Source organism: Pleurodeles waltl, chromosome 4_2 (genome assembly GCF_031143425.1).
Source record: "Pleurodeles waltl isolate 20211129_DDA chromosome 4_2, aPleWal1.hap1.20221129, whole genome shotgun sequence".
Lineage (NCBI taxonomy): Eukaryota > Metazoa > Chordata > Amphibia > Caudata > Salamandridae > Pleurodeles > Pleurodeles waltl.
The window spans coordinates 830,250,843-830,274,888 of record NC_090443.1 but is presented as its reverse complement, the minus strand read 5'-3'; the positions used below and the strand labels follow the sequence as shown (position 1 = coordinate 830,274,888).

Genomic DNA, 24,046 nt, shown 5'->3' with positions numbered 1-24,046 from the left:
GGTTGGCCACTTGGCCCTACATTGTGATTGTTCATAAGGGCCCTAGCCTAGCCTTTGAGAATAAGACAGTTGCTCTCGTTGAGAGGGTGTGTTGGCGACATCTCCAGGAATGATCCCTTGAGGACTCCAGCTGGAGCCACACACTGGTGTCATGCTGCCCAGGACATGCATGCAGTGCCAAATTTATTAAGATTTTCTCCAGACTAATCGTTTGATGCCTGTGTGTGCTTCTTAATGTTGTAATGATTTACAGGTGTTGATGAGCCTTGTAAAAGCACAAATCAGTACCTGGAAACTACTAAAACGAAATGTAAATCTCCAGAGACTTCCCCACTGACGATATTACAACAGATAGCTGAATGGTGGGTACGGGGGAGATTGTGAGATCACAGCATTCTCGTCTTGGAATATTTAGTCAACATTTGTCTTGATATTGTGCACAAGGGATTCCATTAAAACAAAACAGCCATTTTTCCTTGGAACTTTGGAAATATAGTCCCTATTTTAAAAATTGAAAATGATTTAAATGAGCACATTTTAGCAACCTTGTAGGGATCCTCAGTCTGTTGTTATTATGGTGCTTTAATCATCTTTAGTACTACAGAGTGCATGGATTTTACAAAATAAAAACAGTAACAAATTACCTTTTTATCCTCAGCTAAACCGTATGCCACCAGACCGTTCAGCAGAATTTGATTTTTCCAAGAAGGGATTACTAGTTTTTGGTACTGACCAATCTACAACCAGTAATCTTGCAAATGGAAACAGCTATGGAACCTTTGATAAATCAACCCAGTCTAGAGTACCTCTCCTAAATGTACAACCTGAGGAAAGTGAACTTGCCAGAATCCTCCAACACATGGCAAAGGTAAGGCTTTGCAAATAAAATGTTTTTTTAATCTAAATGATGCAAATGTGTTAGAAAAAAGATTGGAATATCATTGAGAGGATCATGTACATCACACCAGCCATAAAATCCTGCACTGTATTTGACGGTCTCTTCACAATGCTTAATCAAGGAAATTGACTCAGGTTAGTGGGCATGAATAAATAGACATAGTTTACTTTTGCGCATCTAGCATGGTTGTGTGCATCATTTAACTGTCCTGTCTTTAAAAGACTGGATTACTTACGGTCGGAATCCATCTCCTCACTCTTCCCTGTTTGGGTTTCTACTTCTCCTTTTCCACTTCTTGTGGTGGCGTAGTTGAACTTTCCAAGTCTGAGCTTTTCATTCTCACCCTTTCCTCTCACTTCGTCATGGAGTCTTTTACAACATTTCTACCAAGATTCAAGACTGCCTACCAGTCCCTTGTTTTTCTCCAAATAGCCCCTCCTCTCTGTCTTACATCATATTCATCATGTCTTATGTACTCTCAGTAAAGCAAGTGTGCTAAACTAACCCAGTACCACTAACAGGTATTTTGTTTATCTATAGTCTACTCTTCAGAGCTCCATTGTTGATATTTTTGTCATCTCCTGTCGCACATTGTGGGTGTGTGACCTTACATTATTTAATATTATCATGATAAGGTGACACGTAAGAGGACAGTGACATCTACTACCCTCAGAGGTCAACTCAAATCTTTTGAGTTGGACAGGAGTATGAGATCATCCAGTTAAACAATGAGAATCAATAGCCATCAAACAATCAAAATACGCAATAATGAGCCTGTAATTTAAACACATCATGGCCTGTGTGGTCATGAATCACCACACCAATTTAGTAAAGTTTAAACATTTACTGCTCTTAAATTGACAATGCTAAGGTCACGTAAATGATGTGCAAAACCAAATGATAGCAATACAGAAACAACAAAGGCTGTCCAAAGCGTCGAAAGAATCTGTCTAGTAAGTGCAATTACTATTAAACACTCCAAAAGAATTATACAGAATACCAACAGAATTATTTGGAAAATAGCAATAGACTTCATTTAGTTGTACAATTGATTCAATCACGATTAATTAATAAACATTTAAATTAATTGTTGAATCAGGCATCCTAACTACCTAAATCTAATTTGAAGAGCATGTGTGGGATTAATGCTAAAAATATAAAATAAGACAAACATTAATTTGGAAAATATCTAACTATGACGCTAACCAAAAACATGCGAGTAGATTTTCTGAAGGGAAAAACTGCAAAAGAAAAATTAATGCACATTGGTTATACCTCTCCTAAATGAGAGAGCAGCTTGCAGAGTCTTCATCAGCAGTGCACAGGAACAGCAGATCTTCAGTCAGCATCAGGAACATGAAGGGGGGTGGGTGCACACTTCAGTAATACTGGGCTTAAGGTATCTGAACTGTTAGAATCATAAGTAACTCTCAATGGATCTGAACTGCAGAGCCATGAATAAAATACACCTAAAACTTTGCTAAATTAAAGTCCCAAAAGTTATTAGCTAAGCTTCTGTTGGACAAGACCATGAGGTGGGTTAGTGTGCAGCCAATAAAACATCATCAGTGCTTTAGATGTATCTTTTCTTTGTTCCTTCCACGATAGTCATGTTCACGCTCCTCTCCGGATGGTTGTTTCTGTGTAATAATTACAACAGCAAACTAAGGTTCAATATCAAAGATTGCAGCATTTATCACTAGAAAGTCCAGTACAAGGGAGGACAGGGAAAACAGTAGCTTTCCACTGCAAGGATGAACAATGTTTGCAAAGCATTTTAGTAAAATCAGTATAACATTTAAATATTGGGCTTCTGTAAAAATACTAAAACGTAGGCCTTTTCACTAATGCTAATAAATGAAGAATAACATATTTCAGAATAATTTCAAATCATTTGTATTGCAATACAGTAGTATTATTTATGTTTTGTCAATGCATGTAGTTATAATTAGTCACATTCACACAGTGTTTTTTGTTATTTCACATTGAACTCGATATGGCAGATACTGTTGTAATCACTTTTAAAGCTGCGCTGCATACTCTGTCCCCCTAGCCTTGGTGCTGGGGTCCCCCTGGGACCCTGCCAGGGCAAAAAAAAAAAAATTAGGAGTTTTTGCCACTAAATCGCAGCGGATTCATGAATCTGCGGCAACAACAATTTCTTTTTTTTTTTAAAACAAGCGTGTTCTTCTGACCTTCTTTTTAATATAACCCCAGGTGGGCCAGGCCCTGGGGGCTTGAGGGTAATTTTGAAAAAAGATGAACGTGCATGGGGCAGAACCATTATTAAAAGAGGGGGGGAGGGACTGCACAGCCTTCCTCCCTGGGCTGATTATGGCCCCGGGGACCCCATCCCCAAGGGCTGGCCCACTAGTGTCTGGGTGCCCTGACCCTACCCAGAACACCCAGTGTGCTTTGATGGGACCACGGGGGGAGCCTGGAGGGCCCCACGGTCCCAGCTGGCCTCCTGCGGGAACCAGCATTGCTCCTGCATGCAGGGAGTTGTTAGAAATGCAGCTTCCTGCCCCTCCTTTCTTTTGCATGGGCTTGCCCTATGGAGGTGGTGGTTCCCGGGGCTGATTATGGCCCAGCAGGTGGTCCTTGTGGCCCACCTCCCAGTTTTAAGTATGTGTTTGGCCCTGGGGAGGTGGTGGTCCCTGGGGTCCAGATGGTCCACGTGACCCCCCAGCAAATGTGTTTTATTTAGCCTTGGGGGGTTGGTATTCCCTGGATCTTGGTTATCCCTAAGACGTGGAGTCTGCATGGCCCCCCTCCATTATTAAAATAAGGCCACGGGTAGGTGGTGGTCCCCGGGGCTCAAAGGAGCCCAATGGAGAGGGGTCCACGCGGCCCTTTCTCCAACTTTTGTTTTGAAGCCATGGGGAGGTGGTGGACCCTGGGGCTCAAGAGTCCCGAGAGGGGGGGGGGCTGTGTGCTTTGTGCCCCCTCCATTTTTTTAAAATACCCTCATGCCCCAGGACCTTGCCCACCCGGGGGCTAAACGGAAATAAAATGGAAGGGAGACCGTGCTTGTGTGTTTTTATTTAACTTTTCGCTGCAGATTCATGAATCTGCCATGATTTTGTGACAAATATTAGTATAAAATGCTTTTTTGCCCTGGCAGGGTCCCAGGGGGACCACCGTACTAAGACTAGGGGGTAACAGTATTTACTGCCCTGCCCCTCTTTCTTTATTTTTTTCATCTTATTGTTTCGAAAATGGCTTTCAACACTTCATGGTACCTTCCTACAATAGGCTTCATACTGCTATCCTCTCCATTGCTCAATATGCCTATCTCCTAAACATCCATGCAAATTTCACTTCCTGTACTAAATTGTAATAAGTTCAAAAATTTATATCAGGGCTCCCCAAAAGCACTAATCTGAAGTGGAACAGGGAACAATAAATCTGATAAGAAAATAAACCCACCTTCAGATAAGGGTTCTGAAATAACAGAATCCCTCTAAACAAACAATACAACAGTAAGCCAAAAGTAATAACTGTTAAAGGACAAAAAAGTCCTAAATGAAATTCAGTGAAAAAGTCATACAGTTTATTAATTCACGTACTTAATATATATAACCAAAGTCATACAGCCATGCATTACCCCCTGAGAGAGACAATTGCAGATACAAAAAATATACACAACCATACATACTCAGTCATACATGTTAAAAAACCAACCTAGACACGGCAGTAATCAAATAACAATAAAAATATAAATTGGAAAATAAATATCCTCTTTTCCCATGATGAATCACAAGAAGAAGTACAATGATGTGGTAGTTCTATAGCGGTACCAATGTACATATCCAGGAAAAATATGTTATTTTAACATTTTTCACAAACCAAGTCCTCTAATATTAAAGCGATGTTAAGCTATAGAAAAGTATTTTCTTATAAATTGATAAGTCTTTTCCTCAATGGATCACACATTCCAGAATACAGGGGAAATATGGAAGACAAATCCGTCTTAGTCCAGGTATGTAGTGCCGACGTGCGCTTCAGTGAGAAGTGACCACAACGGGACACTCACCTTCATCAGGGCACAATACCTTAAATTACTATAATCATCCTGGGAGGGGGGGGGGGGAATATAATTATTTTCGACCAAATTCCTATAATAAAGAAAAAAATACAGAAGAACTTGTATCTATTGGCTTAACAACCAGAAACAACATGTAAAGACATAGACCAACAAAATGAAGAAAAGAGAAAAAGAAAGAAAACACCAAAGACACAGTTAAGAGTCCCAATATCATAACCATCGGTGGTGTGCATGCAAGTGAAAACATTCCACCCGAAGAGCTAGCCTATCGGGTGTATGTCTTTATATATAATATCAAAATAAGTGCACTGTTCCACGACAGAGAGAAAACAAGAAAGAGATCAGAGGTGGCGAAACTATACTGAGTATACTCAGGAGAGCCCTCAAGCACCCTTTTGGGTGACAGGTATCATCATCGGGCTTGCTCCTCGCCAGACTGGTGCTGCAATGCCTGGCGGGCCGCCCAGCATTCTGGGTGGCACTCAACCATAATAAAATTGCTAACAACGGAGGTCTGGGGAAAGAATTGAATCAAAGATGGAGAGTGTAGAACAAAAGACAAGACTCTAAAATTAGCTCTGAACCTAAGCCACTATTTTAATGCGATAGAAATTGGGTTCAGGCCAATATTAAAAACAAAAGTATCAGAGTGTTACTGGGAATAATGTACCGTTACACTCTAAAATCAGGGAAGGTAGTTCACCTAATCCTGCATGGTCAACATGTTTCGCGTCTATGTTTGGTCACAAAGTGATCCAGTGACGCTTCTTCAGGACCCACAAAAAAAGTCTATGATTATAAAACTACTTCTCCTATATATCAGTAATATTATCAAGTGCACGTACAGTCACTTACAGAGTGGAAGACAGAATATGCCTAAGTCAATCGGTCAGTATAGTCGCCCATCCCATATTAGAGATTGGGCTCCCTAGGTCTGCGCTAGCATCAACCAAGGAAAACGAATTTATCACGTCCTTGGTGTGTCCGGGAACCTGCCCTCTGCTGCGCGCCTGTATACTCAGTATAGTTTCGCCACCTCTGATCTCTTTCTTGTTTTCTCTCTGTCGTGGAACAGTGCACTTATTTTGATATTATAGGTTCAGGTCGGGAGACTGTGCACTGGACCAGTAATCTCCCAGTCCCCACTTTTGTTTATAGAGTTGTCTTTATATATAGGCTCACAATCAACAGTGAATCAAAGAAAATAATTTTATACACAGTGCTACAATCAAAAAATCACACACAGAAAATGTAAGTGTATCTGGGTGAGCTAAAGGCCTACATCTATTTCCATTACTGCAGCTGTGAACCACAGTATGAATAATAATTGGAGTTGGCTTGAAGCTGCATTTGCCCCTAGGGGCAAGGTCCATACCTAAAGCACAGTCTAAAAGCACTGCAGCCAAGGGGCTTGTTTTCTCAAATAGAAAGCTACAAAAGAAGTGAAAGGGACTCTCATTAATGTCCAGGAAGATGGGTCGAAATTGGTTACACTAGGGTGTCAGTAATGTCTCCGTTTAACCCCTTCTGTGCCCAGGACGTAATGGTTACGTCCTGAGGCACAGTTACGACCTTAGGCAAGGGTCGTTCCCCTGGGGGGAAAATTTATTTTAGGCCGTTTCTGCCCCCGCGGGGCAGATCAGCCTATTTTAATTAGGCCGATCTGCCCCCAAGGGGGGCAGAAACCACTAGGCACCGGGGATTTTTGTTATTGTTGTTGTTTTAAAGCTGGGGAGCTGCCCCTTAGGCAAGGGTCGCTCCCCTGGAGGGGCAAATTGTATTTAGGCCATTTCTGCCCCCTTTGGGGGCTGATCGGCCGATTTTAGGTCAATCGGCCCCTGGCACCGGGTATCTTTTTTTTTTTTTTTCGCCAACGTCACGCAAGGGGCGCGACCCCATAGGCAAGGGTCACTCCTCGGGGGGGGGTAGGGTGGCGGGGGCAAATTTATTTTAGGCCATTTCTGCCCCCTCTGGGGGCAGATCGACCTATTGTTATTAGGCCGAAGAAACCTCTAGGCGCCAGGGCAATTTTTTTTTGTTTTTTTGTTTTTTTAGAGATGGGGAGCGACCCATTAGGCAAGGGTCGCTCCCCTGGGGGAAAAATTGTATTTAGACCATTTCTGCCCATCGGTCTAAACCACTAGGCACCAGGGATCTTTTTTTTTTTGTTGCGCCAATGTCACGCAGGGGGAGCGACTCCGTAGGCAAGGGTCGCTCCCGGGGGGGCTAGAGGGGGCATATTTATTTTAGGCCATTTCTGCCCCCCCCCCCCGAGCTAGAGGCCAAAATCCACAGGTAGGCAGTTTGTAAAAAACACCTCTGTTTTCTGTGAAAAAATGTGATATGTCTACGTTGTGTTTTGGGCCATTTCCTTTCGTGGGCACTAGGCCTACCCACACAAGTGAGGTATAATTGTTATTGGGAGACTTGGGGAACGCTGGGTGGAAGGAAATTTGTGGCTCCTCTCAGATTCCAGAACTTTCTTTCACCGAAATGTGAGGAAAACGTGTTTCTTTAGCCAAATTTGAGGTTTGCACAGGATTCTGGGTAACAGAACCTGGTCAGAGCCCCACGAGTCACCCCATCTTGGATTCCCCTAGGTGTCTAGTTTTAAAAAATGCACAGGTTTGGTAGGTTTCCCTAGGTGTCGGCTGAGCTAGAGGCCAAAATCTACGGGTAAACACCTCTGTTTTCTGTAAAAAAATGTGATGTGTCTACGTTGTGTTTTGGGCCATTTCCTTTCGTGGGCACTAGGCCTACCCACACAAGTGAGGTACCATTTGTATCGGGAGACTTGGGGGAACACAGAATAACAAAACCAGTGTTATTGCCCCTTGTCTTTCTCCACATTTTATCCTTCCAAATGTAAGGCAGTGTGTAAAAAAGACGTCTATTTGAGAAATGCCCTGTAATTCACATGCTAGTATGGGCACCCTGGAATTCAGAGATGTGCAAATAACCACTGCTCCTCAACACCTTATCTTGTGGCCATTTTGGAAATACAAAGGTTTTCTTGATACCTATTTTTCACTCTTTATATTTCAACAACTGAATTGCTGTATACCTGGTATAGAATAAAACCCCATTGCAAGGTGCAGCTCATTTATTGGCTCTGGGTACCTAGAGTTCTTGATGAACCTACAAGCCCTATATATCCCCGCAACCAGAAGAGTCCAACTGACGTAACGGTATATTGCTTTTAAAAATCTGACATCGAAGGAAAAAGTTACAGAGTAAAACGTGGAGAAACATTTCTGTTTTTTTACCTCAATTTCAATATTTTTTTAATTTCAGCTGTTATTTTCTGTAGGAAACACTCGTAGGATGTACACAAATGACCCCTTGCTGAATTCAGAATTTTGTCTACTTTTCAGAAATGTTTAGCTTTCTGGGGTCCAGCACTGGTTACAAGATGAGGAGATATAATCCTTTGTAATATACAATGGGGGTCTCAGAACAGGGCTTAGTTGAGTTAGGTGAAAGTTGATGAGCGACCACCATCGTGGAGTACTGCCTAAAAATTATAATTGATGCAGCAGTAATACCGTATTTAAATATTTTTACCCTGTTTATGTATTTTACCAATTGGTTTGGTTAGTTTATTTTAGCATATTTATAGCAGGACACCATGGTAAACTGTGATAAGGAAAACAAAAAGGTGGTGGATAAAATGCTTGAATTAATATCAGTCACTGGTATTTACCGTGGGCTGCATCCCAGTGCACTTTTTTGCCCTGCTTCTCCAGACCAAAATGGGCCATGTGCAAAGCAATCCTGGTCATGCTTCTGTAGGAATAGTCCATCCTGAAATCTTTATCTTTGGGTGCGTGCTTGAAGAAATGGAAGATAGATATATACTGGCAAATCATTGGACCTGACATCGTTGACATGGGTTTCCCCAACTTTTGCCTGCAGTTTCCCTGTTCTGCTGACTTTGTTTTTGCTGGCCTTTGAATTCTGCACACTTTACCACTGCTAACCAGTGCTAAATTGCATATAGTCTCTCCCTAAAACATGGTAACATTGGCTTCCACCCAGTTAGCGTGTTTGATTCACTCGTAAGAACCTAGTAAAGGGGTAGGGTATGTTCCCAGGGACTGTAAATGAAATGCCACTAGCAGACCTGCAACACTTATTGGGACAGCCGCTGAAATATCCCTTTAAAACATGCCTCAGGCCTGTAATTGCAGCCTCTGTGTGCAGCTTTAAACCTTTTGCCTAAACCTTCCGGTTTTACAATATAAAAGCCACCGAAGGGTAAGCTTTAAAGAGCCCATAGAGCAGGATGCAGTGTGTTTAAAAAGTTGGACATGTACTTTTGACTTTCACATGTCCTGGTAGAGAAGAATTCTTACATTTGCTTTTTACAACTGCAAGGCCTTTCTCTCCTATAGGATATCATTGGGTTACCGTAATGTCCTTAAGAAGTGCTAACTTTCAATTGGGAGTAGGTAGGAAAGTTGAGGTTGGTCTCTAAAGAATTTTAATTTAAACCCCTTTTAAATGGCAAAGTTGGATTTTAAGTCACAATTCAGAAAATGCCACTTTTAGAAAATTGGCCTTTTCTTGTCCCATCCATTTGGTGCCTGCAGCCTGTATCCTGGGTCACATGACTAGGTGTAGCTGGCAGTTGGTCTTTGTTTATTATTCCCAGACACTGAGACAAAGGGGGAGTATGTGTTAGCAGAATGAGCCATCTCTGACTTGATAGGGTTGACAGAGAAGTCACCTACTACACTTGCACATCACAAAGTCTCTGCCCCAGCACACTCCCAAATGGTTTCACTCTAGTCTTGGGGCCCCAGACAAGAGTATGGCAGGGAGGCAGTAAATATCAGACCCTCTTTAGGGGGAGAGCTGTGGAAACTTCTTTGCCTGCAAAGTGGGCACCAGGTATAAGTAGTGAACGCTTAGACACAGCTCTTCACGACTCGTGGACCTTTGGAAGACTCAGAAGGAGGATTGCTGTGCTGCCCTGCTACAAGGACTGCTGCCCACTACTCTGCCACCCTGCTTTCTGAGTGGGAAGGACTCGACCTGCATCCTGAACCCAGGACCACCAGAGTGACTCAAAGGGTTAATTGGCCTCCTGATCAGAGCCTTATGGATAGAAAAGGTTCCAACCACCTTGAGCCCTGCACCTGGACACTGCTTGCTGTGATTCCTGCCCCCCAAGTAGGCACCCCAGTCCTGGGCCCTAGTAAGTGAACCTGAAAATGCTCTACCAGGGTAGCTGTGATCCTAGCAGAACTGACACAGCACAACTCATTGCCTCTCATCGTTGTATTGAAATCACCGCTGTGGGACCCATCCCAAAAGAAGGACCTTTCAACATCTTGGAACCACTGCTGTGCGACGAATCCTCGATGTAGGACCTTGCATTGCAGCCCGCAGCGTCTCGGAACCACCACTGTGTGACATATCCTTGATGTGGGACCTCGCAACACTCCGCCACCAAGATTTGACCTACTTTGTTCATCTGACCTAACTTGGTCCTTGTGCCTAGCCCACACTCTATTGCAGTCATCCTAAATTTGTGAATTTATCATGCTCCTGTGTCACCAGGTAACCCTATTTGACACTTTGTGCTTTTAGGTATTATTTTTCCCTAAACCATCCAAATTGCATAAGTTTCCGTTTCTACTAATTGATTATTTTGTGGATTTGGATTCAAATTATTTAGTAAATTTTACTATTTCTTTCTTAATTAGTCTGGGATTTTTCATGTTTTCACTGTATTGTTGTTTGTGTGCTGCATACTTTACAAATTGCTTCTACATAAAGCCTGACTGCTTTTGTGTCAACCTCCCAGAGGGTTGAGAATAGATTAATTTGGGGTTTGCTTGTGTTTCCTTCAATATGAACTGCCATTATGTTTTCAGATGTAATTCCAGTTCAAGTAAAACTTGGGTTCCTGCTGGAATCGGTATTGAGAGTTATGTGGAGAAGTCCAGGCTTCTAATATTTTCTCCAAACATATTTTATTCAGTATGAAACCGGCAAAATAAATCTTGGGAAAAAATATGTACAATGTGGGACACATATGTGGACGTTTGTTAACGAATATCAATTCCCATTGTTTTCCCCCATTTCATAGTTCAAAGCCTGCTATGGTGTGGCAGTACTTCAGTGGGCAATAAATAAGCACTGCTGTATTGTTAATTCTGAATGCGGTATTAGCACATACATTTTCGCTACATAATATGTAATAAAGGCTTTAGTGCTAAAGTAATATGGAAAACATATTGGTTTGAATGATTTAGGCCATGCATTGAAAACAATATTCTTAGTTCATTTTCTCACGTTGCATTCAGGCTGTGTGAAATTAGTATAATTTCTTTTTGCGTAGTTACGTTAAATTTCAGAAAAAATTATGCGAAGTGCAAATCTGGCAGTTTGCAATATATCGTATCACGCAATACATCACACAGGGATGTATACATCAAACGGGACGTATTTCATGTGTTCTGTTCATTTACTTTGTTCCTTTGCTCCTGAGATATGATTTTTACCCTAGTGAATTTACGTGACAACATATAATGGGATACATTCAGGAATTTCACGTGGACATAACAAGAACGTTGCTTGGCCCTATTTTGCATTTGATTCGTTGGAGCTCTAGTTTGAGGGACTTTAATATCTATGGTTGGATTTAAGAAAACGCAGCTATATTTTCCTAAACAAAAGCATTCAGTGTTTTCATCCAGACATGAAACTCGTAACCTATTTAGTTAGAGAATGAAGTGTGAAAATCGCTCTTGAATTCCCTGAGGTTTCAGTATTCGGAGCTGGCTGTATGTCCTGGAATGTGCCACGCTGAAAGTAATGAAGTGAGTTTCTCAACAGAATTAATTTTAGTTTCAAAGTGCTGAGTTTGGTCCATCAAACAGGAAATAAATCCTTGCTTCTGTTGATGTATTTTAATAATACGGAGTATGCTGGCAGAACACTAACAAAGTAACCAAATCAATATAATGCTTTTTTCATTAGGGCAGGCAGATTGAACATATCGATATAAAAAAGCCTTCTGTTGGTGGACTCGGATTTAGCGTGGTTGCTCTAAGGAATCCAAATGTCGGAGAAGGTGGCATATTTATCAAAGAAGTGCAACCAGGAAGCATTGCAGACCGGTGAGAAGCCATGTAATAATCCTTGACAAAAAGTAGTAATTGTTGGGAAAAAAAGGCAGAATTAGTGGTCATTAATTGTTGACTGTGAGTGCTACACTCAAACAGTAGAAAATGTAGAAATCAAGGAATGTACATTACTTACACAGTTTTAACCCTTTGCTGCCCCCTCTCCCTGCTAAGCCTTTTCTTCATTATTTGGGGTTGTTCATGCTTAGGCCCCCATAACTTTTTGTCCACATAAGGTATAATCACCAAATTTGCGTCCTTTTTTTCCGACATCCTGGGGATTCTAAAAGTGCCATGGGTTTGTGGATTCTCCTGGAGGCGACTAAGAAATTAGCTAAAATACAGCTAATTTTTTTTTTTTTGGGGGGGTGGGGGGGGTGGGGGGGGGGGGGGAGAAGTGCTGCAGAATAAAGCATATGTTTTTTTCTCTAAAGATGGCATCAGTGAACGGTTTTTAGTGCTGAAATCACCATCTTCCGGAACAGGCAGATTAGAATCAGAAAACTACATTTTTAAACACAGTTTTGGCATTTTATTGGGACATCCCCATTTTTTGTATTTTTTGTGCTTTAAAACTCCTTCGAGTTAGTGACAGAAATGGGTGTGAAACCAATGGTGTATACCGGAAAGCCATGCATTTCGGAAAAGTAGACAGAATTCTGATTTCAGCAAGGGGTTACTTGTGTAGATCCTTCAAGGTTTTCCTATAGAAAGTAAGAGTTGAAATAACAAAATATTGAAATTGAGTTGAAAAAAACAGCCATTTCTGTCTACATTTTCATCAGTAACGTTTTCCAGCTATGGCAGTTTTGCGAAAGCAATATACAGTGGCATCCGCTGGACCCTCCTAGTTGCGGGGTTATATAACTCTTGTATGTTCACCAAGAACCTGAGGTACCCAGAGCCAATAAATCAGCGGAACCTTGGAATGGGTTTCATTGTCTACCAGGTATACAGCAATTTGGTATTTAGTAACTAGCAGCAAGTCACTACTGATACACTGCCAGCCAAGCACCAGCTGGCACACACCGCCAGCCAAGCGCCAGTCCTCACACACCACCAGCCAAGCGCCAGTTTCAGATTGTACCACACCCAAAATAATTTTGGGGAGCTACCAGGAGCGTGGAAGTGAACTGCCTGTTCTTTATTGTTTTATATTTTTTATTCAGTTTCACGGTTGGCATTAGTGTCATGTATTTAGTAAAGCTTTTGTGTTTGCAGTTTTGTATTCAATTACAATTTGTGCTTTGTTTTTTGGAGAAAAAAAAATGTAATGGTGGTGTGCGTGGACTGTCACTTGACAGGGGGTGTGCGTTGGGTTGCGCTTGGCTGGTGGTGTGCATGGAATTGCTCTTGCTGGCAGTGTGCGTGGACTGGTGCTTGGCTGGTGGTGTGTGTGGACTAGCGCTTGGCTGGTGGTGTGTGTGGACTAGCGCTTGGCTGGTGGTGTGTGTAGACTGGCGCTTGGTTGGTGGTGTGTGTGGACTGGCGCTTGGCTAGTGGTGTGTGTCAGCTGGTGCTTGGCTGGCAGTGTGTCAGTAGTGCTTGCTGCTGGTTACTAAATACACTGCTAGCCAAACTCCAGTCCCCACATTGTCAGCCGGTGTAAATGCTGTGTCAGGCAAAGTGATGGGCCCTTGAATGGCGCTGTCTGTAGATGTCTTTGTTGTAATGTGCCAGGTCCGCGGCTGGCATCTTGAATGGTCTTGTGTGTGTCACGTATGAAAGGTGTGTGTGAATGGACTGTAAAGCGGTTGGTGGCTTGACGCAGCTTTGCAGCTCAAGAGCTGCGAGTCATTGGTTCAGTTTTTTGACCTTTCAATTATTAACAGTGCATTTTCATTTTTGTGAAATCTCTTGTTAATAACATTTTATATATTGAATCATCACTCCCCCTCGTGCCAAAACAACCAGTTTTTGTGTAAAAATAATGGTGGGTAGCCATAAGATGTATTTATTGCACTTCTTTTCTCAGTTGATAATTCAACTCCGAAAAAAAACCCGCTCCTTTGTAATCAAGTGTCAAAGCACACCCCTGACATGCTAGGTGTTTCGGGTAGTGGGCGAGGGGTCTTTTTAACAAAACCTAAGAGCGTTCTTTTTGCAATTAGAGTGTTTGGGACATCACAGAAGTAAAACACTTGGTAGCATCTTCACTTCTTGTGTAGGGAAAATGTACTAACTCTAGATATGTCAGAAAAGTAGACACCCAGGGGAGTACAGGGTGGTGTGACTCTCGTAGAGCCCAACACGTTTTCTTACCCAAAATTACCTGCAAATCTCAAAATGTGAGTATAATCACACACTTTCCTTGCATTTCTGTGCCATATTTTTCCAGAAACAGAAATAAACCACAAATTTCCTACCACCCAATGTATCCCTCGGTCTCCCGATAAATATTATAGACCTCATTTGTGTGGGTGCTCAAAACAGACAAGGCACAGGCACATTTAAAACAGTAGAGGAAAAAGATGTATTGGATGCAGTTCAAAGTACACAAGAAAGTACGGGGTTCTCTAAAGAGGGCGTCGCGGGTACCAGCGTAGCCCTAGGTTGTGCGTGTTCCTATTTGGAAAGGTAATGTCAGTGAAATGTCAGTAAGTAACTGCAGAGTGCATGCGCAGGGAGAGACACCGGGGGAGTTCCTTTTACGGACTAGGTGGTCTCACACACTATATAGTGTTATGCTTCATCATTTGACCACCTAGACCCACCCAGGTAGGACAGTGCCACCTGGGCGGACTGAACCTCACTGTTAAAGGAACAGGAGGGAGTGCGTAAATAAACTTGTTTCTGGAAAGATCGGGATCCAGCTAATCTAGTGAAAAAATTAAAAACACCCAAGCAGACACCTGTGAGGAGTGACAAATTTAATGGTGGTGTCTGATTGGTGTAGTTAAAACAGGGGTTGGGACACCTCTGTGAGGATAAGGACTCACAGGGTCACCTAACTAATAGCCAACATGTTTCTGCCCTCAGAAGTGAGCCAATAGAGGTCTCTGGGCATTCGTCAGGGCCTAGGATCCCTACGTCTCACGTTGGAGGAAATTTACTCTATGTGAAGGTCAAAGAGTGTGAAGTAAAAGGTCTACCTTACCCAAGGAATTAGGTTCCAAGCGGTCCAAGGAGAGGACGGTATAGGTGCACGGCGAGCGCCCCCTTTGATGTATGTTTGACTATAAGGGGACACTCCCCCTCCTGGATACCAGAGGCTAGTAGCCTCTATGAAAGGGCCACCTCAAGGTAATTCCTTGGGTAAGGTAGACCTTTTACTTCACACTCTTTGACCTTCACATAGAGTAAATTTCCTCCAACGTGAGACGTAGGGATCCTAGGCCCTGACGAATGCCCGAGACCTCTATTGGCTCCCTTCTGAGGGCAGAAACATGTTGGCTATTAGTTAGGTGACCCTGTGAGTCCTTATCCTCACAGAGGTGTCCCAACCCCTGTTTTAACTACACCAATCAGACACCACCATTAAATTTGTCTCTCCTCACAGGTGTCTGTTTAGGTGTTTTTAATTTTTTCACTAGATTAGCTGGATCCCGATCTTTCCAGAAACAAGTTTATTTACGCACTCCCTCCTGTTCCTTTAACAGTGAGGTTGAGTCCGCCCAGGTGGCACTGTCCTACCTGGGTGGGTCTAGGTGGTCAAATGATGAAGCATGACAGTATATAGTGTGTGAGACCACTTAGTCCGTAAAAGGAACTCCCCCCGGTGTCTCTCCCCGCGCATGCACTCTGCAGTTACTTACTGACATTACCTTTCCAAATAGGAACACGCACAATCTAGGGCTACGCTGGTACCCGCGACGCCCTCTTTAGAGAACCCCATACTTTCTTGTGTACTTTGAGTTATAGAAATAGGGAGCTAAGTACGGTGGGTTCCTCCATATTTGTCCCTCCTTCTCCCTCATCCTCGCACCATGTGTATTGATGTTGGATGCACTTCACACAATTAAGAGTGCACTAACTCAAGCCATGAACAGCAGTGTCACACACCAAGGGTGCGTTATGCACAATTTATGGTACGGCACAGCACCAATACAAATAGAAACTCACCATGTGCAGTGCACACTTGAAGTAGTGGTTCATTCTGCACTATACTGGCACAATTCACTGGTACACTGTGGCCAGCCCTCAGACAATCCAGGGGTGCACTATGTACAACAGTCACACAAACCAGAGTTGCATTGTTTGTGCCACAGACGTAAGCCATTAGTGCACTGTCCACAGCATGGAAACAAGTTAATGATGCCTTGTGCACATCATCCACATGAACTGGAGCTGCAGGGCCTACAGCTCTGAGACAGGCGAGTTGTGCATTGTGCATACACATGCCCCAGGCGAACTGTGCGTAGCAGTGACACAAGCTGGAGGGATACTATGCACAGAACTGAGATAAGTTAAGGATGGATGGCGCACAGTATTCACACAAGCCTGGGCGCACTGTGTACAGCAGCAACACAAGCCACAGAAGCAGTGTAAATAGTACAAACACAAGCTAGAGGAGGTGCACTGAGCACAGCACAGAGACAAGCTGGATGTGCATAGTGCACTGTATTCACACAACCTGAGATGCATTGTGGACAGCACTAACACAGGCTGGGCAGGGACATCTAAAGGATTTTGGGGACCCGGGACCAAACATAATTTGGGGGCCCTTATTCGGAACAGCTTAGAATTTGTTACAATTTCAACAATGCAGGCCCTCTGAAATACAGGCACGTTATGCCCCCGGGGGAGCGACCCTTGCCTAAGGGTGTGCTCCCCCAACCAAAAGAAAATACACCCCTGGTGGGCCAGTGGGGGGGATATTCCTACTCCATGATCGCAGCACCACTTGTGATCATGGAGTAGGAATCCACTGTTTATTATGCGCAGGTGGAAAGTCCTTTCTCCCTGTGTCTGTAAAATCCTTTAAAAAAAACAAAAAAAAAAAACAGTACTTCCAATGGGAGAATGACCCACTTATGTGTCCTGGAAGCAAATGGTTTCCAGCGCATCCCCGGCTGATAACGTTGGTGCTCGATCAGCACGCCAGCATCATCAGATCAAAGAGGGGGTGGGGGGATGTAGGGAATAGCAGCGGTAGCGCTTTTGCTGCCATCCCCTTTGGGGATGTACTGCCCACGGGAGAAGCGCTAGCTTGGTTCCGTCCTCCGCACACGCCCAGTGGTGCATATGACGGAACAGTTACCATCATGCGCACCGAAGGGGTTAAAGGGAGTTCATTATTTTGTATCTTCCTACAATTCAATACGTTTTGTAGGGAAGTATATTCGCACACACTATCTAATTCTTTATGTATCACTGGCCTGTAAAGCATTTGAGAACACTTGTCGATAACTTCAATTCACCAAATTGCCTTTGATAGCAGAAATGATATTACAACCAGACGATTATGATATTGTTTCTGTTACCCCTTACATCACAGGAAGTGACATCATATTATGCCTGACCCACTTGTCTCCCCAGGAAGTTATGCCACATGACTTTTGACCCTGATGACATTACAGGAGGTATGTTGCTGAGAACCCAAAAATCAACTCAAGTTTAGGGATGGCGGTATCACCAGTAAGGCACAGCACAAGAAGCAAGCAGCTAATTTGGTCTCTTTTGTGCAAAACAGGAAGAAGCAGTGAAAACCTCGCTTTCAAAATAGTTACAACATTGGAAACGGTTGGTTGTGCTGCACTTATAAAACCGATGAAGTAGATGCAGGAAGTATGCATACCTCCCTAGCGCAAAATATGAAAAGCATGGAAAAAAGCTGTGGACTACCAGGGTTTGGCAACCTGACAAAATACACAGAACATAGAAAGCAAGCAACAGTGTGTTCCTCCCTCACACAACAGATACAGCATGGTCAGAAGTTGGTAGCAAAAATACGTTAATAAGTGGGTAGAAATAGAGCAAGGGTACCTCATTAAATAAGTACAACACAGGAGGCAAACAAAATGGCAAGCTTTCCATACCAAACTGACACAGCATGGGCAGCAGCTGTGCAATTCTGACTCAAAACATACAGGCAACAGTGAGGGGATAGGTGTGCTCAGCTGCAAAGTGGCACTCTCTCTAGTTTGATCTCATCTCATCAGCATGTTGCTGGCTGTGATTTGTTAGATGCATGCTTATAATGGTAAAAAGAAAGCTACAAAGCCCAGAAAAAGTGAAATCAACTCTGCTCCTGACATGCATCCCCAAACTATATGCTACATATAGGTGGGCAACTGTACCCACAGCCACCTCAATGGACTCTGCTCCTTTGATGAAAGGAGATGATTGTGCTCATCGGGTTGTAGGCAGTTTGTTTTGCAAAACAATCAACTGAATATCAGGGTTTTGATGGGGCAACAGAAAATATACAGAGCTTATCAGAGCCTTGTTTTCTTTCTGTCCTTGGCACTGCTTTTGTGATTAGAGCAGTTAGGGGTACAAAAGGTACCAAGAAGCAAGCCAGAGGTGCGGCTTCTACCTCTGGTGATCTTTAAATGAAGTGCCTGAGAACACATAGGTAGAATTTGCATTGGAAAAAAAGCGTGGAAAGTCAAATCAGTGAGGGTCCTGCACTTTTTAATCGATCATGTGATAATGTTTCCTGAAAATAGGGGATGATTCACAAAGCCACATGATGAAAAGGTAGAAATCTGTTGGTTAGGATTTTCTCTACATTTAGAGCAGATTTCTGATTTCTTGGTAGCTGTTGGATCCCGCTAGAGGGCCACAAGTCAAGCAAGTGCTACTGGACCTTACCCGTGGGGGTTGGGGTAATTTGCCTCTGATGTCCTGGGGTCTATCCTACTATGCTGTTGTCAGAACCCCTTTCAGAGGAACACAGGCACATACATGTTACTAGGCCCTATTGTGGGGGTGAGACCTTTTACTCCTGATTACCCTGGGCCCAACCCACCATGAGCTCTGGCAACTTGGCCAAGTATTTCTTCTGCGCCTGACACTTAAGGTATGCGTGGTGCGAGCAGTCCTAGGCTCACTCAGGAGCATGGGAGTGAGGTGTGTACAGGTTAGTGACACAGCCTCAAAATTCAACATGCGTGCAGCAGCAATAATATAGCAGCAAGCTCCTCCAAGGGCTGATAGGCCGGAAATCAGTCTTACCCACACTGGCGCATCTAGACTTCCTGAGTGCACCCCTTCCATGGGTGCTTGCAGTGACTGCAGCCAAGTTCAGATGAGTAGACTGCCCGGGCAGCTGCACTCACCAGGCACAGTCTCTCTCACTTGCAGTCATGCTCCTGAAATGACAGGAGGCTCACTGCAGTTCCTCTTGCTGTTCAATTGCCCCGTTCGTCTTCCAGTGGGTGGTAGCAGTGATGGTCTTGCCTTTATCCTCGCCTAGGTTATGGTAAGCTGGTGCTCCCATGGCATCCTCACTTCTCCTGCGGTGGGTGGAAGATCAGGTTTCCTTTCTTAGAGCTCTCTGTGATCCTCTCTGGCATACAGAGTCACCATTTCACAGGATGCATGGGCTCCTGCTTGTTCGCCACAGTGTCTACCACACAAGGCTATGGCCCTTACTACACAGTAGTCTTTTGCACGGCAGCCCATCCTGGCATCCGGCGTCGGCGACTTCTTCACTACTCATGAGCTCCGACCTGATCGGCGCAGCGAGGCACACTGCTCAGTTCATGACATTTCTCTCTTGGCATATGGGGGTTTCTGACTGGAGGCAAGAACCTGATTGGTACAGCAGCCATTTCTTCATACCTCACAAAGGAGAGTCCACTCGACAGGGCTCCCCACTTGACCTTGCTCTCTCCAGTGCTATTCTCTTCCTCACAAGGCACACTGGTCTTGGCAAGCAGGCAGGCACAGGTCCTCCAGGCCCCAGGGCAGGTGGTCTTTGTGTCCTTCGTTGATATCCACTCACCCAGCTGGGATATTAGCAATCCTTGGCCCCTAGTCCTGCCTGGTCACAGGTGGAAGTCTTGCAGAGCTTCCCCTCCTCACACAGCCCATCTGATAGAGACTTCTGTTGCAGATTCCTTACCTTAGAATGCCTTACCTTAGAATTTCCCCAGGTGTCAGACTGGATCCAGAGATTTTTCTTCGAGCAATACCCTTGCAAGCCGTTAGGTGGCATTGGTCGGCTCCGTTGGTGTCCTTTTCGCCGTGATGTCGGGAGTGGTACATAGATGCTGCCTCAGCGCAGTGACGTCAGTTCTTGTCTTTCCGTGCCAGGCGTTGACCCAGAGAGAGCTACTTCAGTAATTTGTTTGACTGCTTTGACCTTTTTGTCGGATTTTTGGTGAAGCTTTGGTGTATCTGGCTCCGAGTGCCAGGCCATGCACCCGAAGGCCTTGAGGGAGCAGTCCCTCAAGCTTATGGCGATCCGGCGCTCGACTCTGCATCGGACTCGCTCTTGAGGAAGACCTTGAGACTGTTCGCAGAGCCACCACCACTCGTCCTCCTTTAAGTCTTCGGGTCAAGGTAAGAAGAAGAAGTCGAAGAAATCTCATCCTCCTTCAACTTCACCCAGTCGCTTGGATGATGCGACACGGGAGGAGCGTCAAGGCTCTAGGCCTACATCCTCGGAGTGAGGTTTTAGGTCTTCTCTGCTCTTCCCTGAGTTTCCAGGAGCCAGAGTGACCCCTGCCCAATTAAAGGAATTCAATGATGCCATGCACCTCATTTTTGGGCAGTCCGACCCCGCTAAAGTACCTTTGGGCCCAAGGGGTTTGGTTGGAGGGCCTTTGGGTTCTGCCCTGGTGGCTCCGGCCACCGAAGTCCTCTCCGGATCCATACTGATGCCGGTCGGACAGCAGTAGACCTTCCCCAGCGATGGTTCAACTGTCGACATTCCCGACGTCAGTGGTGCCCCCTATCAACATTGACCCAATCTGAATGACTCCGAGTCGGAACAGCTTCAGCCGACGCCTCCTTCTTCGATGGGGTCTATTCACCCCATGGTTGGATTCTGACCATATTCTTATGGGTTTGACTACGGTGAAGGATTGGAGTGGTCCCTGGATCCTTATGAATATCAGGATGATCCTAACATGGACTCAGCACAGGAGTTGGGTGATGCCAGTGGTCTGGATACCTCTCCAGATGCTGGCATGCTATTTCCTCCTACTGTGGCTATGGCAGAGGGAGATACTTATTCCATGGTGGTCAGTAGGGTGGCTGAGGTCCTCAGCCTTGAGCTGCCTACAGTTCAGGTCAGGTCTAATCTCCTGACGGAGATGCTTCAACCAGGGGCTTCCACCTCTGGGCCTCTTCTTTCATTGAATGAAGCCCTCACTTATGTCCTTTTGGGTTTGTGTTCCAGACCCAACACAGGTGCTCCTATGAACAGGACACTCGCACGCCGCCATCGGCCTGTCCCAAATGACCCTAAATTTCTGTCCCAACACCCCACGCCTGAGAGCCTTGTTATCCAGGCATCCTCATCCTCTGTTGCATTCCCTTCCACACCTCCGGATAGGGAATCAAAAAGAATGGATCAATTTGGGAAAAATGTTTTCTTCCTCCAGTCTAGCACTGCAAAACCGAATGCCTTTTGGGCCGTTATATTCACCCTCTGTAGGATATGGTCGCTCAAATCTTGCCGCAGATACTAGAGGAGGCCCATGCTCTCGTCTCCCAAGCTGTTAACGATGGGAGAGACGCAGCAAAGTTCACTATCCGATGTGAACTGGACATGACCGACTCTCTTGGTAGATTGGTTGCGACAATGGTGGCCTTGAGGCACCACTCCTGGGTACGAACATCTGGTTTCTCAGGGGGATGTCCAACAGACCTTTATGGACATGTCCTTTGATGGCTCCTGTCTCTTTGGAGACAAGGCGGACTCTGTGCTTGAGAGGTTTAAGGACTCATGGCCCATGGCTCGGTCCCTCAGCCTTTCGACTGCCCCTCGTCCCCAACAGTCCACCTTTCGCCCCTTTCATGGCCACGGAAGGGGCTCCTGTCGCATCCTTTTTTACAGCCACTGTTCCACCCATGCTGTTCAGCTCCTGTGTTGCCGGGGACGCGGAATCCCACGTCGGACAGGGAACCAGAGGTCTGCCCAGTCCACTCCTGCCCCTGCTGCAGCTGCCAAACCCTTCTAGTCCGTCCCCTCACTCTGGTCTAGTTGGCAGCAGGATTCGCCATCAACTGCCCCACTGGGAATCCATCACTACCGACAGGTGGATTTTACAGATCACTTGGAGGGGCTACTCCCGTCCCTTCGAGACTGCCTCACCAGCCATGCCTCCATCATTCAGCCGTATACCGGAGGATCATTTGTCACTTCTCCGCAGGTCGACATGGCAGTGGGACACTGTTCTGTCTGCAATGGCAGGCCTGTGTCATGTTTTAAAGTGCTACTTAAGTGGGTGGCACACTAAGTGCTGCAGACCAACTGGTAGCATTTAATTTACAGGCCTTGGGTATATGGTATACCACTCTACAAGAGACTTAGATGTAGATTACATACGCTAATCAGGTAAATGCCAATCAAATCATATTTTTAGGGAGCGATCACAAGCACTTTTATATTGGGTCGCAGTGGTAAAGTGCACAGGGTCCTAAGGTCATAAAGCAAAAATCTAAAAAAAAAGTAGGAGGAGGAAGGGAAGAGTTGTGGGGTGACCATGTACAGAGGGCCATTTCCAACATGACCCTCTACACCCTAAAGCCAGGCCAGACTAATTGATACCTTGATGGACTTCCCTGCATAAGCGATAGAGTGTGGACAATGGCCTTCTGCTGCAGGGGCACTTGTCAGTTCTCCGCCTCTCTGAATTCTACACTCTTCTGAGCCATTGAACTGACCCACAGGGAAACCTTATCCTCACCTGTTTCCACCATCTGTGCAGCACCTAACCCTAGCTTGATCACAGATGCACACCAGTAGGTAGACAGTACCACCTTGGCCAACAAAGTTATGTATGCCTATTCCACCCTTTGGATCAGACTTCTGTCCCCAACCCAAGGAGAACTCTGCCAATAAAGGCAACAACAAACAGGCCACTGATAGCTGTCAGTGTCAATAACCAGGCCCAGGCCACCCAAGGGTCTTTGACCTGTGTCGTTTCTCAGTGTTGGGGGGGACTTTTGCCACAGGTGTTAGGCACCTTTTTACCGCTCTCTCTTCCACCAGTTCAAGGATGGTCACCTGAGACTGGTCACTCAGCCCATGATCTGTACCCTGAGGCTGAACAGGGGCCAGGGGTGAGTCCTTCCTAGCCTTACTCTTCCATCTGGGCTTCTCTACCGTCTTTTTTGGAGTGGTATGTCCAGCTGCCTGAGCTTTCAGGGTGCCCAGGGCTGCCGCCCCTCCTGGCTCTTCTATCACCGGTGGCAACTCATTCCACAGAAGGCAGTTTATGGACATCTGGGGACTAACTATAGCCCTTCTCTAAGTCGCCTCCCCACCCACTCCCGGGATGCCAGGGCCATGGGGCAGACAAAGACCTGCCTCTGGGCCTGAATTACCCTACACCACTGACAAGTATACTGCTCTGGGAAAACCAGCCTTTCCACTACCATGGTCCAGTTAGCCCCGGTGTCCCGTCAAAGCAGGGACAGGGAAAGAGCCGCACCTCCCTCCCCCTTTCAGAGATCTCCTGTCTACCCTCTGACTTCACTCCTGAAATAAGGGAGAATAGGGTATGTTCTATTTCCTGCCCCTGGGGACTACCTCACCCTAAGGCCACATGGGCCTCTACTGTGGAGCACCACCAGTGGGTGGTTTCTTTGGACAGACAGAGTTCCCCTACCTGTTGAGAACAGTCAAAGCAGTGGGGTTGGAAATAGGGCACCCTGGGCCACCGCCCACAAGAACATCCCTCCTTCTCATAAGGGACATGTGAACCCTTACCTTGAAACTTGTCTGGGTCTCCCTTGACCCTCTCTCCTTCTGCTGAGTGGGACTTGAGCTATGCCTCTTGGAGTCACTCCCAGGTACCTTTTTGGAAACTCTGATAGTGACACAGAGGTCCGTCTTCGTAGCAT

At 45.1% G+C, this 24,046-nt stretch overlaps 1 protein-coding gene across 6 annotated transcripts in view; it reads left to right on the top strand.

The window, feature by feature from the left end:
- The window catches only part of PATJ (PATJ crumbs cell polarity complex component), a 1,201,300-nt gene that overhangs the window by 64,560 nt on the left and 1,112,694 nt on the right, over nt 1-24,046 (top strand). For all 6 annotated transcript variants that reach the window (XM_069232550.1, XM_069232545.1, XM_069232547.1 and 3 more), the window contains exons 4-5: nt 659-868; nt 11,937-12,076. In XM_069232550.1, coding sequence (XP_069088651.1) covers nt 659-868; nt 11,937-12,076 — 350 coding nt within the window. The remainder of the gene's footprint in view (nt 1-658; nt 869-11,936; nt 12,077-24,046) is intronic.